A 16,330-nucleotide genomic window follows, 5' to 3' on the forward strand; every position below is an offset into this window, starting at 1 on the left:
ACCTCATTGAAAAGTGTCGGATATAGATGTGGATGTTCGAGTTGTCTTGTTCTTCGATTTGGTAAAGATATGCGATTTCTATTGTTGGAGCTGTTAATGTAGATATAATTTGAAGAAGATTGTAATATTTTCAATCCTCTGTTTGGGGGTTTTTTCCTTATGCAAGGAAGACGACGGTTGTGTAGGGGGAATTTTTTTTTTTTTTTCATCTGTTTGTTTGATTTTTGTTCGTCGGAGTAGAATTTTTTTTTATTTGTTTTTGGGTTTCTGGGTGGGAGGCTTCAGGGAGGGAGGCGCTTCAAGTGGACTTCGGCTTTGAGGGAGTGAGGAATGGAAACGCAAAGAGAGAGGGAGAAGAAGAAGAAGAAATGGGAAGACAAAGCACAGAGGTGATGTATTCTTGTTGGCAACTACAAAGGGCAGACGAGCCAACCAATTCCTTTGTATTCTGGTTTCAGCCTTGATCTTCTTCTTCGGGATATCAACCACCTGGAGTTGATCCTTGCTGCTATCGACAAGGAAACGAAGACACCCACCAACAAAGACAATGAAGAAGACGACCTCTCTCTGCGTTTCTCTTCTATTTTTATTTTGGTCCTTTTTTTATTTATAATAACTCGGCTGACGTGGCATAATATACTAGACGACTCCCCAACGGTTGCATCTCCCAACGGTCCTCATAAGAATTGTATTACTTTTTCTTGACAATATTATAAAAAGGAAAAGTATAAGAAATAAATTGTTGTAAAATACAAGGCAGTTTATTGAGTAAAAAATGTGTTAAGAAGATCATGCACCAAACAGTGGAATATTAACGTTATAATCAGCTGGAAGAAAAGTATTAGTTGAAAAAATTAAAAATAAATAGTAATTATTAATTAAGGGATCATATATAGAGTTTGAGAACTGCTACATACACAAATAGATTACGTAAAAGTAAGCTCATAAATAAATGTGTTATATTAATTCAACTGATCAACAAACTAATTCTACGTAGCCAATAAACTTAAAATTAGACATCTATTAGGAAAAGGCTAGGAGAAGTATTACCCAAGTCATGAAAGAATCATAAGATTCATATTAAGAATGCTGATACTCAACTGGCCAAGTTATACATGCATGTAATGCTTGATAGCAACTTTATAATCTTCTATTAACAAGCTGTGTATTTATATAATATCATATATATGTGTGTGTGTATATATATATATATACCTTAAGATTTACTCAACACCATTAGCTTGATCTATATATAAACAAGTAGAGTATGATTATCCTATATAACGACAGATACTGATAATCATTTCGTCAACATCAAATCAAAGAGCAGATTAGAATCCAGGCCATGTATTCAATATTGCCAAAAATTTGGACAAATCGTGATCACTTTCTAATTACGAAGGCTTGAAAGAGACAGAAAACGAGAGAAAGATAACCAAAGAACCACACACTTCTATTTCCTCACAAGTAGTCATGTATGATTGTCCTCTTTTGCTTCCTCACCACTTAAACTTTCTATTTTGATCATTTTAATTTGCGGAGACATAAAATTAAATGAGAAATATAATATTTATAATCTTAGAGTATGTAATCTCTGCGTATCTCATTTTGAAAAATAGATAGTAAATATAAAACCGACATGCAAAAAATTAAAGTGTCTCTGTGGCTATCTATAACTTCTATCTTCTATTCCTAAACTTCTTGTTGGAAATTTAAAAAAATTGTAAATGATCCTTTCATACCCCTAGGGTGCAATCAAATTGAAAAGAAGCAAAAGGAAAATCGATGAACAACGACATGATCAACCTCATGTGTTGTTCAGTGAGTGCAATTATTGTGATCATCGGAATATTGATTAATTAAGGAAAAATGATATTTACAGTTATAGAGTGTACAAGTGTTACGCCATATTCAATTTGATAAAAATAAGTAAATATATATAGAACTCATATGAAAAAAAAATTAATTTTTTAATAGTAGATCCCACCTTTTTTAAAAAAGAATGCATGGCACTTGCACAACTGCTCATGATTGTATTTAGCATTACTGATTAAATTAATACAGCTAAGTCTCTTTCAAGATTTCATGAGCTAAAACTAATTGAAAACACAATTTTGCACCTAAGGGTCTGCACCTCCAAATTAACTAATTTTATTTATAAGTTAATGTGATCAAGATATTATTATATTCATAGGTCAAATTAATTAGTGGGTGTGAAAGTGATCAAAAGTATCAGCAAGACAAGGTTTACATACGCAATTAGTACTTCAATGGCAAATTAGCAATGGAGGGGATCAGGGAAATAATTAATTATGGTGGACAAGATCATCCATAACATTTTATACTATAGTTAAAGCTCCTATCAACTCACGTAATCTATTCTTATGAACTATTTAATAATTTCAATTTGAAGTATATACTTTAAAAGTTCATTTTCAATAAGTATTGATTTAAAAAGTCCGAGATAATATTTCCGCATTGTTCGAATAATTAAATTTTCTCTTATGAACTATTGGCATTAATAGATTAGTTCGATCCGAAACTTGAGATTATGGATATGATTAGAAAATATCACCAAATAGGGACGATGGATATATATTATATTATAGAGGCAGAAAACTCGTAGAATATTGAAAGGTGTAACCTACGTGCATGCCCATTCGTTGACTATCCATTGTATATATGATGAAGAATAGCATTAGAAACTATATTGTATAAGTAGTTAATTTAAGATTTTGAATTAAGGTCATGTCTCGATCGATATGTAACATCAAAGTCTCAATCTTCCCCAAGTTTTCTCTTATAATGAAAGTGAAATTATCAGCAAAGTCATGGGAGCTAATAATTAAGTAAATTCGTGGATTTATTTGGAGGTCTTCCATCATTCAAATGATAGTGAAAGTTATCGACAAGTACTCAAGGCTAAATGATATTATTGCTTGTTAGTACTAATCATGCATGGAGAGGTATGGAAATAATAATAGCTAGGACCCTTTAAGCACTTGAATTAGTTTGATTGCCTATCCATAATCACATAAGAAATGTTTGGTTTACACAGAAATCTTATATACAGTAAGTTTACACACTGACGTAGTTTAACGTGCGTAATTCATCATATTGTAAAACTCCTTTTACTCATATAAAATAGATATTGGCTATTACATTAAACCACATCATGATCAGCGTATAAACTTTCTTACGTAAAATATGTGTAGACTTAACACTTCTCTAATCACATAACTATAGACTTAAACTACTGAATTAATATAATTGCGCCCGGCCTATATATGGTACAGAGAGACATCCGTACGTAAGGATATTGCAAGAGGGTTAATGCGTAAATATGAGTAACATAATTAACACATAATTGACATAAAATAATGAGTTTTCTAGGAAACATGATATCATTTGATAATGATATTAGACAGAATAAATAAATGTTATTTTTTAATAATGTTAAATATAAGTTCAAGACGTACGTCCTATAAAGTCCTTTAAAAAATTATATGACCCATCATAAAAGTTGATTAATTTTTCGAGTAGATCCGATTTTTTAAAACTAGGCTTTATATATATGCATGCCTTAGACTTGCACAAATTAATTTCTTTTTTCTGAAATAATTGAATCTAAATATATGAGTTCCAAACGATCAGCATGATGTAAAGCTAGCTAGTATATATTTCCACTAGGGAAGGAATCAATCATGGTGTGTGTCCATCCCTATATATATATATATATATATATATATGCATATGCATATGTATGTATGTATACGTATGTATGTATGTGTGTGTGTGCAAGGCGTATATAAAGATCATCCATGCAGATTCCATCCTGATTAAGACCCACCCCGCGCCCCCTCCAAGAAACGTCCCACCCATTTGAGCTAAAGATAAAAAGGATTGATACAAAAATAAATCATAATCTTTGCCGACATGATCAGTAGGTGACGTGTGTGTGGTAATCTTAAAATATTTCACGGGGGAGTGAAAAAGCTGTATAAAAGGAAGAAGCTGTGAGAGGCCAATACAGCTTAGCTAGCTTCTTCAACTTAATTCTTTAAAACAACACTGGGGAGGGGGAGGCTAAAGGTAAAAGGAGCTCCTTCCAGTCCAATTTAGAGGGCAGAGGAGCGGCTAGAGCTGTCATTTCATGCATTTTGGCTACCCTTGATGTTTTCCCACCAACAGTACTCAGCAACTGAAGTACTACTGCATGCAGAAAGTGATCCAAGATATGGAAGATGTTATATGGAGAGGAGAACAAAAATGTTAAGTTTGGCCAGCTGCATGGAGTGGGAGCAACTCCTTCCGCTTCCACCTTTGCCCGCCCATTGGACTGAAGGGAGCTCCTATTACTGTAACATCCGAGTCTAGTCAGGGTGCTTTACAAAATTTTGGATTATAGTTATGAAAAATCGTTTGGAATTGCGAGTAAAATTTTTTAGAAGAGAGTTTGGACCTAAGATATTTTTTGACGATATATAAATTTTTTTAATAGGTTTGATAATTAGATTTTAAAGTCTTTAATGAATCAAGTGGATGTTCATCAGAAAATTTATGGAATAAGTGTATTTATTTTAGATTGAGTAGAGACCCAAAACTTTAGATAAAAGCCATGCAATAATCTCGTTAAGGGTCCAAGGCGTGGGCCTAAGTATATTTACTTTATGTTATGTTATGTTATTTTATTTTATCTTCTTTTCTTTTCTTTTTATACGTAAGAAACAGGTCCGTGGAATCGTTTTCCAGACACCATCGCTCGGTTTGTGTCCATTTTCCTTTTCAGGCAGTGTTCCCATCCTCTCCTCTAGGTTTCTTATCTCTTTACTATTTATATATCTTATATATATGTGTTAAGCATCCTTAACGCCGCTGCCCTCTCTTCATGCTTTCAGCCATTTTAAATTCATCTGAGCTTCCTTCCCCAACCTCAGTACAGACCACAGCCAGCCACTGAAGAACCACCTTCTCCGTAAAACACCAACCGAAGAGCTCGGTTTGCATCCAGTAAATCGCCACCCCAAAGCTAATCCACGTGTAGCGACGCCGCCAAGCACCGTTCGCGCCAATACCTCTGTGACGCCTCGACTCCCACGTACAAAAAACACGGGAATCATGACGTCGGGGCGTCACAACCTCAGCCTCTCTCAGCCCACCACTTCAGCCGTGTGCCACCACCCACTTTACATAAAACATCACCTCTGTTTACACTTTCAAAAAGCAGAACATCATACCTCTGTTTTTCTCAATCAAAACAGAGAGTTCTTGCCACCGGACAACCACACCACGCAAGCCGCTACAAGCTGTCACCACCTACACGGAAGAGGACGCCGGACACCCACAGACCACCCCAGCTCGTAGCAACCCCTCACGGTGAGCATCTGCTTCTTTCCGCCCTCTCTCTCGCTCACCTCTCCTTCTTGTTCTCTCGTGCCCAGCGCTGCTCGACGGAAGCTCTGCCGCGCTCCTGCTCTTCTGCCGCGCCACCACAACTCCTCCAGCCAGCCCCGTCACGCCTTACCCCTCCACGCGTTCCTTGGTTTCCCTGGGGTAAGCCCCTGCCGTCGCGGACTAGGTGTTATTCCCGTGCATTGTGTGTGTGTCTGGTTTTATGATTATAAATTATGTACGTACATAATATATATGTTATATATATAAAAAGTGTTAACTTGATAGTTGAGTCTGTTACCAATTTTACCCCTATACTTCCAGATATATGTTTTCGGTTGAGATGTATTTATTTATTTTTTTGTTATGTTAAAATGAGTTTTGTTTTAAGTCTCATAAAACATTATTTTTGTGTAGAAAATATTTTAATAACATAGTTGACTAAAGGAAGTAAACCTATTTTTAAGAGAGGAGTTTTTCATGGCGTAATTTATAAAATTTTTAAAGTAGTCTAAGTATTTTATTAATTTATAATGCGTAGTTGGTGCTTTAGATATTTTTAAATATTACTTTTTATTGAGTTCCGTAATTGTCTTAATACTTGTTCGATTAAACCTCTTATTCGGTACGGATTCGAGTAAATGGATATTGATGGTTTTAGAAAATGATGATATTTTAGGAATTATGAGAATTTTAGGTTTTGAGGATTTAAAATAGGTTCTTTTAGTATTTTAGGTTTAAATATTGAAATACGTGGTTGATTGGAAATTTACGAGAATTACATGATTTTTATAGGTGACGATCAATAGTTGTTCGGCATTGTTGAGGAAAATTTTAAAAAACTAAGGAGTCCAGGTAAGCGGGGTTCCTATGCTACACTTTGCATAAAATAAAATGATCTGAGATTGATTTTTAGAAAATATGCATGTTTTTGTTATGAAAAGAAATTTTGAAAATGATCTCAGTTATTTGTTCTGTAATACTCATGAAATTCTGTATAACGAAGAAATATTTTCTGACATGACTAGTGTAGACATAAACTTATTTTGACATTTTGCTTCCAAACTGTGCAAAAGAGAACGAATGTGAAATTTTGTGCATAAATTATATTTTTGTGATCTGATTTTGTTCTGTTCTGAAAATGGTTCGTACTCTGCTATGATAAGATGTGATTTCTGAAACCTCTGGCATGACATTCTGTTTCTGTTCTGACCTTACCACGGGTGTAAAACTGTGGCATCTGTTTCGGTTGGTACCAACTTTTCTGTTTTTGGTGCACCCACTTTGAAAACAAAGTGGTTTTCTGCGTGGTCTTTCCTATGTGCACACTCGGGGCTCCGAGAATGATAAGGGGAAGATTCACATTTTGTTTCTGCTCGGTTGGCTGCCGGGGTTTGCACAACCCTACCACGGGGGTTAAACATGAAATTTTGTTCTGATATGATGTTTCAGTTATGCTGTGCCAAAGGAATTTTGAATAAGAATATTGTGAACTTTCGCTCTAATATTTTTGACAACATGTTCTGACTCTGTATTCTGAAAATAAAAAGTGTTTTATTCTGCATTCTGAAACCTGTAAATGCTCATGTTTGCATACTAGTATATGTTTTTTGCTTACTGAGCTGTTGATAACTCACCCCTATCTCCATAATATGTTTCAGATAATTTTTTATGCAACAACTGGAAATCAAGAATAAAGAGTACTTGCAAGTTTGTTGATCATAGAAGACTAAGTGCCTTAGGATACAATAACTGTAGAGAGTATTTTGGTAGTGTTAATATTATATGTGGCGTTGGTATTTTGAGTAATGGACATTCCTAGTCTTTGTGAGAAAGTTTATGTTTATCAATGATACACCATTGATGTGCCCTTATGTAGGAACATGAATATTTGTATTGAACAAATAGGTTAATATGTTATGGAAACTCTAGTTTATTTTAAATGTATTATCTGGAAATGACTTTTAAGTGAAATGAGTTAACTCTCCGGACCCTCGAGGTCGGAGCATTACAATTACTACTGCATCATCAATTTTTTTTTCCCCTTGTTTTCTGCAGTATCCTGCCAATTGATCTATTTCTTTGTTTTTTTTTCCTTCTATAGGTTAAATATTAAAAAATTCTATTTGCAAAACTTCGTACTTTCAAAACATTGCTGATTTGAAAGTCGCGCTCGCAAAAATATTGGTGTTTTGATCATCTTTTTAATATCTGTAATAGATCTTACAGCAAATGATGTGTTTACGCACCGACATGTACGTAAATAATAGAATTCTAGCTAGCTAGATACCAACTCAAGGATATAGAGTTTGATCTTATACATCATGGGTGTATGAAGTTGCATATGTTTCTAACTTTTGTTTGCTTTCAACAGGGTAGAATATCATGTGAAGGACGACATACATGAGTTGCCGCCCCGTTGCTGTCTGGACATCATCATGAGTTACGGCGATAGACGCTTTCATCATGAGTTACGGCGATAGACGCTTTCTTTTCGACAACTTTTATGAAGAATTCCATGTCTTCCCACTATTCATCCTAGAGAGAGAAACAATATTACCAGGCTCAAACCCAAGACGGAAAGGAATTGGAATGACCTTATAACTTTGCTTTAAATATATATATAGGAACTCAGTTTCATCTCATCTCATTTCATCATTATAATTTTTTCAAATTCTTAAATAAAATATAATAAATAATTCAACTTTTTAAATTTCAATTTAACTTTTTCAAATTCTAAAATAATAATAATATTAAAAAATAATATTTTAACAATATTTTATTTAATTTTCAACTTTTATCTAAAATCATCTTATCTCATCTAACTATCTCATCAACTTTTTCAACTCCCCGTTGGATACAGAAATATTCTCAATCCATTTGATCTCATCTCATTATTACAAATTTCCTAAATTTCCATATAAAATATAATAAATAATTCAACTTGTTGAAATCTCAAAACTATAATAATATTAAAAAATAATATTCTAACAATATTTTATTCAATTCGTTTAAAATCATCTTATCTCATCTCCCCATCCAAACTTTCCAGAAATTGTTCTTTTGTTTCTGGGGTGCTTCTCCCGTTTCTTCTTTTTGCTTGAAACTGTCATTTATCACTACCGGATTTATAGAGCTACGTGAATTTCTTACAAAAATGATGAGAAAAAAACTTCTATCAATAGAAATGCATGTACGACACACGATCATATGGTCATTTGCACAAACATCGTCACCTTTCTGTGAGAATACATGTCCACTGACTTTGCTCACAGAACTTGACTTTCTCATCCATTTTAGTAAAATACAGATTCAGACCAAATCATACAGAAAAAACATCTGAAATTAATGGTGGCCTGAATGCGAATTAATTGGGAAAAAAATTAATGCAGTGCACATTCAAACAATCAAAATTTTGTAATATACATCATTTGGTAAAATCTAAGAATCAAGATTGTGCCACGTCACATATTTTTCATCTATCCAATGGTTAGAATTAAACATGAGTGCTATTTGGCACTTTTTGATAGTTGGGAGGTGCAATGGGTCAAATATAAATCTAGGGAAAACAAATATAAATGGAAATATTAGACCTAATATGCATAAAAGGATCCCAATACTGAAAGTACTTCAATTTCATGCAACTCCCATAACCTGCAAGCAATGCATATGATTTGAACCTGTAATCATCTATTAAATTAATAAAATTAGACCATAGCCATTTAATTCTTATAAGCAATAAAATGTCTTCACCAATGCTTGGCACCAACCACAGTTCCCTGATCACTCCTACCAATATCCTACCTTATAGAATAAGCTAATAGTGCATTCTAATTTCTCAATGAATTTTGAAAAGATTCAAAACATTTTCCTCCATATCAGCAACTGGCACTGGAGTATAAATTACAAGCCATTATTGACAAGGCATTAGGTACAACCAAGCAGTGTAAAGAAACTTTATTTAATTATCTCATGTATTTTGATTCAAAGCCTAGTCTGTACACTGCCATTTGTTGGATGCTATCAGGAAATAAAATCTATGCTGACAGCCGAATCAACAACATTTTGCTTCTGGATATAATAAAAGCAAAGGAATATATTTGGATGATGGAGGTCCAAAAAAATAGAAAAGGAACCAAAATACAACCAGAGGCAGGCCCCCACTTCCATCTTGTTTGAGCATTCACCTTCAAACCCAATTGAGTTCCCTGCAAGATGGAAGCAGAACTGAATTCCTTCTTCCAATGCTATAGCCAACAATTATTCCAAACATATCTTACTTCACACCAGCTTGCAGGTAAAAGGACTCATATATAATTTTTTTATAAGTAGGACTCATATATGATTTCTATCACAAAATAGATTTTTCATATCATATCTTATGATTTTATGAGCAAATTTCAACAGTAAAGCCCCAGTTTATATAAATATCTTCAAAACTTTAAATATACATTCATACATTGATATATATTTATTTACATCAAGGCTTATCTTCACAAAGATTTAAGTGGCACCATCACATAAGGTAGGAGATTCCCTCCCATCCTTTTTTTCTTTTATCGGTAAACAAATTTATATTGATCAAAAGAGTAGGCAAGAGCCCAAGTATACGGGACATATACAAGAGCAAGCCTAAGCGTGCTAGTTTAGTGATACAAGGATTCCCTCCCATCTTTTAAAATACATATTTATCTGATTTGAACTCGAGATAGTCATGAACAGCTCGATTCGTTTACAATCACAGTAGAGTAAACAATGGAAGCATTTAAAATGTGCCCAAAGGCCAGCCAAGACCACATGCCCAACCTGCTACAAAACCATAGTTAACCTCAAAATCTGAGGATCAACAACCTTAGTTCTTTCGTTTTATTAATAAGTAGATCAGCAGCCCCATCTCAGAATCACATTATCTAGCCAATCGACCAATATAACTTAATATCAACTATTTGGCTGCTCACAAGATGTGCGTTTTTAACTCTAATTATGGTTATAGAGGCCTGCTTATTCCTTGCCTCATGTCCCTTTGCAGAAGGAATCAAATTCAAATTGTGCCAAAACCTTATAAAATAGAAATATGGGTTGAAGAAGAAAAGCAACAAAATAACAGATGGTACAACACACAGATTGGTGGCATATTGTGTACCTATCACAATTTCTTGAATCACAAGAATCCATTTTTCGAGTTACCATTGACTGCAACACATGGTTATAAAAAAATGAGATACAAACTCCATTAACCCACATCAGATCTAAAATACTACGCCAAAAAAGCTTTTAATTGAAATTATGGTATAACTTCACATCACTCCTCAACTGTTTGTACTCTAGCAGAGTCGGATCGGGTGGCAAAGATAAACTAATATGGGCTCAAATGAAGAAACAAGTATTTGAGGGTAAAGTCATTCTACAATGTGGTATGTGCTCATAGAATCTCCCCTTTTTCCTTGGAAGATTATTCGGCTAAATAAGGCACACCCAAGAGCCAACTTTTTTGTATGGACAATAGCTTTAGAGAAGATTTTCAACTTGGATAATCTAAGGAAGAGACGCGTTAGTACAATTGATTGGCATTGTGTGTGTAAGAAGAGTGGGGATCTTCTTTTTTTTTTTTTGATAAGTAAACAGATTTTATTAATAACAGAATGGGCAAAAGGCAATTACAAAACTCTTATTATGCCCTAGCTAAGTAGGCGCATTAGAAGCAAGGAAATCATGGAAGTCCAAGCCATTAAAGTCCACAGCAATAGCCCAAGTACAATGAGTTCTATAAAATAAAACTTTTAGCTCTTCCATCGATCTCTCAAGCCATTAAAACTTTTAGTTCTACAAAGAGTGGGGATCTTCTAACTTGTTTGAATGGGCGTTTTGGCAGTCATGAGTGTGCATCATTATGGAAAATTATCCAATCTTGTTCAATATGGTGTATTTGGAGAGAGAGAGAGAGAGAGAGAGAGAGAGAGAGAATATAGAGATTGTCATAGCTTTGAAGATTGTGAGATTACATCAAGTTCATTTTATTTATAGAACAATGGGGGGAAAACTATAATCCATACATCGCACACTGCTCTATTCTCCTTTCTCTTCCTCAGGAAAGCTAGAAGTACTAGCTTATTCTCCACAATGCTACCTTAGATTGCTACAAAGTTGTAAACAAGATCAAATGATTTAGGAGTAGATTTTCATTTTACTTATAAAAAAAAAAAAAATGATTTGGGAGTAGATAAATGAATTTTCTTCATTTTTCTCCTCGCCATATTTTCGGCACTCACAGGAGGAAAACTAGGTAGTGTTATGCAAAATAATAATAATAATAAGGAAAAGGAAAAAGAATAAGAGATTAATCAATCCTATGATTGTTATTTGAGTACATATTATAAATTCCAGAAAGCAAACAGTAAGAATACCTCAAATAATTAAGCTGTGAATCAGTTTGACTCAACAGCTTCGACCTTTGGACCTGATTCAAACAATGAAAGAAAAACATTCAGTAACCTTGAGAGCAAACGAGCTACTAACATAATCAAACTTCACATAATTACCATAGAACTTGTAAGTAGAAACTCATATTCTTCACCGTATGATACACACAAAAACTAAACATTGGTCAATGTCAAACTACCACTTGTCTCAAAAGCTTAACCTTATGGAAAGAGGTAGATTTTATTATTTAATTTATATCTTAACACTCCTCCTCACATGTGGGCCAGACTCCCCTTCAATGAATGTGCTCAACACGTGGAGTTTAATTAAATGAGATAGTGTATTGAGTTGGGGTTAGAACTCAAGACCTCTGTTGTAATACATGTAAAATTACCACTTGTACCAAAAGTTTAACTTTATGTAAAGACGTATATTTTATTATTTAATTTATATCTTAACAGTCAACTTCTTCATAAATCTGCAAACCAAAACAACAAGGTACATACTTTGAATACGTTCGATTCTCTTCTCTCTCACGTACTTGTTTTCTTCAACTTCTGTTATTAATAGCCTAATAACACAATATCACTCACCCAGCCATTTGCTTCATGGAATTAAAAACTTCGTCTCGACCAATCCCACTAAAGAAAGCTTGAGCTCTAGAAGAAGTTTTATAACTTCTCGGTGCATCATCTGCTCCTTCGGACCCCTGACACTTCATACTCCCTATATTTACTAATTAATTTGTTCCAATACCTCTTCCTCAGGGTTCCCAACACCAAGACTAAAATTCAAATAGATATGCGTGTGCGTGAGAGAGGGAGAGAGAAAAGCAGGACATTATTAAGACATTAAGGAAGACAATCTTACTCACTAATTCCTAAAACAGCCACTAAATTTAATCATCGAGAATCTAAAACGTCATTATTTTCTACCCACCAGAACATTAAAAAAAACACAACAAGCAAATATATCCACGAAAAGATTATATGGATTCTAGATCAGTGAAGAAGAAACAAGGTAAACTTCCCAATATCAGACCATTCAAAAGAAAAACACATTTCCGAATCCCAAATTTTAACCATTTTCCAGCCATTAAAAACAGAATCGTTTCAAAAGATGGACCCAATTCCTATCATCAGATTTCTTGGCATTCAAATAGAACAGTAGAGAGAGAGAGAGAGCGCCCACCGTGAAGGGAAGGGTGGCGACCGTCCTTGCCCCAGCCGATTCCGCGGGTGGAGTCGAGGTACTGCTGGACGAGGTGGCGGCATTTCTGGAGGTGGTTGACACCTTCGATGCGGTAGCACCACCTGAGCTTCTCCCTCAGGATCTTGGCCTTCTCAATCTCAATCCACTTCTCCCGCACAACGTGCTCTCTCATCTCCAGCATCGCCACCGGGTCCTTGTACGGGTTCGACGGATCGAAGTCGTCCGGCGGCGACTCATCGAAGTCTACTCCTTTCCTTCTCCCCATCTCTTTCTCTGGTGCCGACTCTCACCCTACAACAAGTTAACAACAGCAGCTGTAAAATGTGAATTGATCGGTGTTGTTGGAAACTCTTATATACCATTCCGGTCCACCGTCTCGTAGCATTTTCGATTGATTCTTGAATTTATTTTATTTTATGCCGTATAAATATTTAACCGCATTCTATAAAATCAAATTTATATAATAATATAGTTTTATATAATTCATTACATTTATTTAGTTTTATCATCTAACATATATAATCAAGTCCGTTCATTTTATAAATTTATTTTTATATTATTTATTTGTAATTAAAATATTTTTCTTTTTTTATTCAGACAATCTATTTGAAAAAAAGTCACGACTAATTTATAAGAGTGTAAGGGCCGTTTGATTACGTCACTTGAGATAGATATTTTAAAAAGTAATAAAATTTTTAAACTAAGATGAGATGTGAGATGGTTTATGAAAAAATATGTGTTTAGATAGTGAGATGAGATAATATATTTTAAATAGTAATGAAAATTTTAAATTAAGATAAGATGTGAGATAATTTGTAAAAAAATATGTGTTTAGATAGTGAGATGAGATAAGATATTTTACAAAAAAATGTATGTTTGGATAGTGAGATGAGATGAGATGATTTTAACTTTTTAGAGATTTGATAAAGTGATTGGTACTACAAATTATTGAAAAGTATTTTTAATTATTGGGTGGAAAATATTTTAAATATATTAAAATAAGTAATATCTATTATTAATTTAAAAACTCATAAATATTTTGACTTTTTCAAAATATATTTTTTGTGATTGGTTGTAATTATTTCAATATTTTCAAATATGAACGTATTTCTTTGTTAAACAAAATTATTGTAATTATGAACTATTTATTATACTATATTTTATAAAATTTGAAATATATTTTTCTAATTATATATTACAATAAAATAAAAAATTCTAATAGATAATTATATATATTAAAAATGTGGTAGTTAGAGGTACTATAGAGATATTGTAGCATTACTGTAGAGATAGATGAAACTTTGCAATAAATCAATTGTTATTGTACTGTATCATTACTGTAGCAATATTTGTGAAATCATAAATAAAATAAAAGTTTGTATTCTGTCATTTGGATAGGCAAATGAAAGATGAAGTACAGCTCAAGTGAGATAGTTTGTATCTCATATGGGCATCCAAACTAAAAAAAAAATTTCTAGTCCAATACGTCTAAGGGATACTTGGAGAATGAGATGTGATGATAAATATGTGAATAGTAATTAAATTATTTGTAAATAGTAGTAAAAAGATTTAAATTATGATCTTTTATGAAATTTTGAAAAATGAGAGAAAAATTTGAATAAAAATAAAGTTTAAATATTGTTAGAATATAATTTTTGTTTTTAGATTTGAAAAAATTGAATTATTTTTTGTATTTTGTTTGAAATGTTATAAAAGTTGTAATGATTAGGTAATAATTAAATAAAAAATTAAATAATTGAAATTGAAAAGTTTTTATATTTAAATAATTTTTTAAAATGAAATGAGAAAAGAACCGATGAAATAGAATGAGATGAAACCATTCTCATCTTTCAAAATCCAAACAAGGCCTAAGAGCAGCTGTTTTGGTTATACAAAACCAAATCATCTCATCTCATCTCATCTCATATAGTCATGATAATGATATGATTACTATCCTCCTACTACTTATTTACTATTCTTTTTATATTTAATTTTTTTAATTTTTAATTTTATTTAATGGTTAAGTAAGTGACTATTAGTAAAATTATATATATATTTTTAATTTTTTTAATAATTAAGAATGTTAAAAAAATACTTAAAATAAAATGATAAAAAATAAAAAACTTCAAATACACTATAAGTAGTAAATGAGTAGTAACTCTATCACTATCCTATAATTATTATAACTGTTTCAAATTTTCACACAAAATATAATAAAAAATTCAACTCTTTTAAATTTCAAAATAAAAATTATATTATAACAATATTTTATTCAATTTTTAACAAAACATCTTATCTCATCTTATCAAAATTAAGTAACCATACGAGTCCGACGAGATTCAAACTTGGGACGACCAGCTTATACAAGTTACAACTCGCCCAATATCACAAACATAAATTTACGATCGATTAATAAACTATTAATTTATATAAAATTTGATTCGATTCGTATAGGTTCAAATAACTTCGCATTTACATTTTTTATAATATATCTTTTACCTCTATGATGACAATATCTTAAGCATTTGAAATTAGGAAAATTTGGCAAACAACCCCTCTAACTCGCTTGGGATTGACCCTTATAAGTCACGTGTTGCTTCATGAGTATGTCACATGTCAAACTCTTTTTTCTTAATTTCAACAAATTTCAAATAGAAAACAAATTTTAATAATCCATTTCTTTTAAAAAATAATTTTAAAAGGAGAAAAAAAATAATTTTGTAGGAGAGGAGACGTCTTCTTCCCACCAGCCACCACCACGTGAGTAGCCAAATCTGACCACATGGGATAGTCAAACTCCCTACCCGCATGGTGGCAAAGCTCATGCCATTGTAGGGTGACCACGCTTAGCCAAGATCCGGCCACAACATGGATGGCTAGAGTTACTCACACAAGGGGGCCATATCTTGGTCAAGCGTAGCCATCCCACAATGGCATGAGCTCAGCCACCATGTGTGGTGGCTGATGGGGAGGGAAGGTCTCCCCTGACATAAAAGTGGTTTTTTAATCTTTTATTTTTTGAAGTAAAAAATAATTTTTATTTTTATTTTTAGTTTTAAAAATAAGATAAAAGAGTTTGACACCTAACGAATCATAAGATGGCTAGAGCTGGTCACACGAGGGGGCCATATCTTGGTCAAGCGTAGCCATCCCACAATGGCCTGAACTCAGCCACCACCATGTGGTAGCCGGTGGGGAGCTAGGGAAGGTCTCCTCTAACACAAAGATGGTTTTTTAATCTTTTATTTTTTAAAGTAAAAAATAATTTTTATTTTTATTTTTATTTTTAGTTTTGAAAACAAGATAA

General features: G+C 33.1%; 1 protein-coding gene across 1 annotated transcript; it reads right to left on the reverse strand.

The window, feature by feature from the left end:
- Positions 1 to 12,949: 12,949 nt before the first annotated feature.
- On the reverse strand, positions 12,950 to 13,305 carry LOC121244243 (NADH dehydrogenase [ubiquinone] 1 beta subcomplex subunit 10-B-like). The gene has a single exon (XM_041142260.1). The coding sequence runs from the start codon at positions 13,286 to 13,288 to the stop codon at positions 12,950 to 12,952; it is 339 nt and encodes a 112-aa protein (XP_040998194.1). The 5' UTR covers positions 13,289 to 13,305.
- Positions 13,306 to 16,330: the final 3,025 nt, after the last annotated feature.

Source organism: Juglans microcarpa x Juglans regia, chromosome 8S (assembly GCF_004785595.1).
Source record: "Juglans microcarpa x Juglans regia isolate MS1-56 chromosome 8S, Jm3101_v1.0, whole genome shotgun sequence".
Classification (NCBI taxonomy): Eukaryota; Viridiplantae; Streptophyta; class Magnoliopsida; order Fagales; family Juglandaceae; genus Juglans; species Juglans microcarpa x Juglans regia.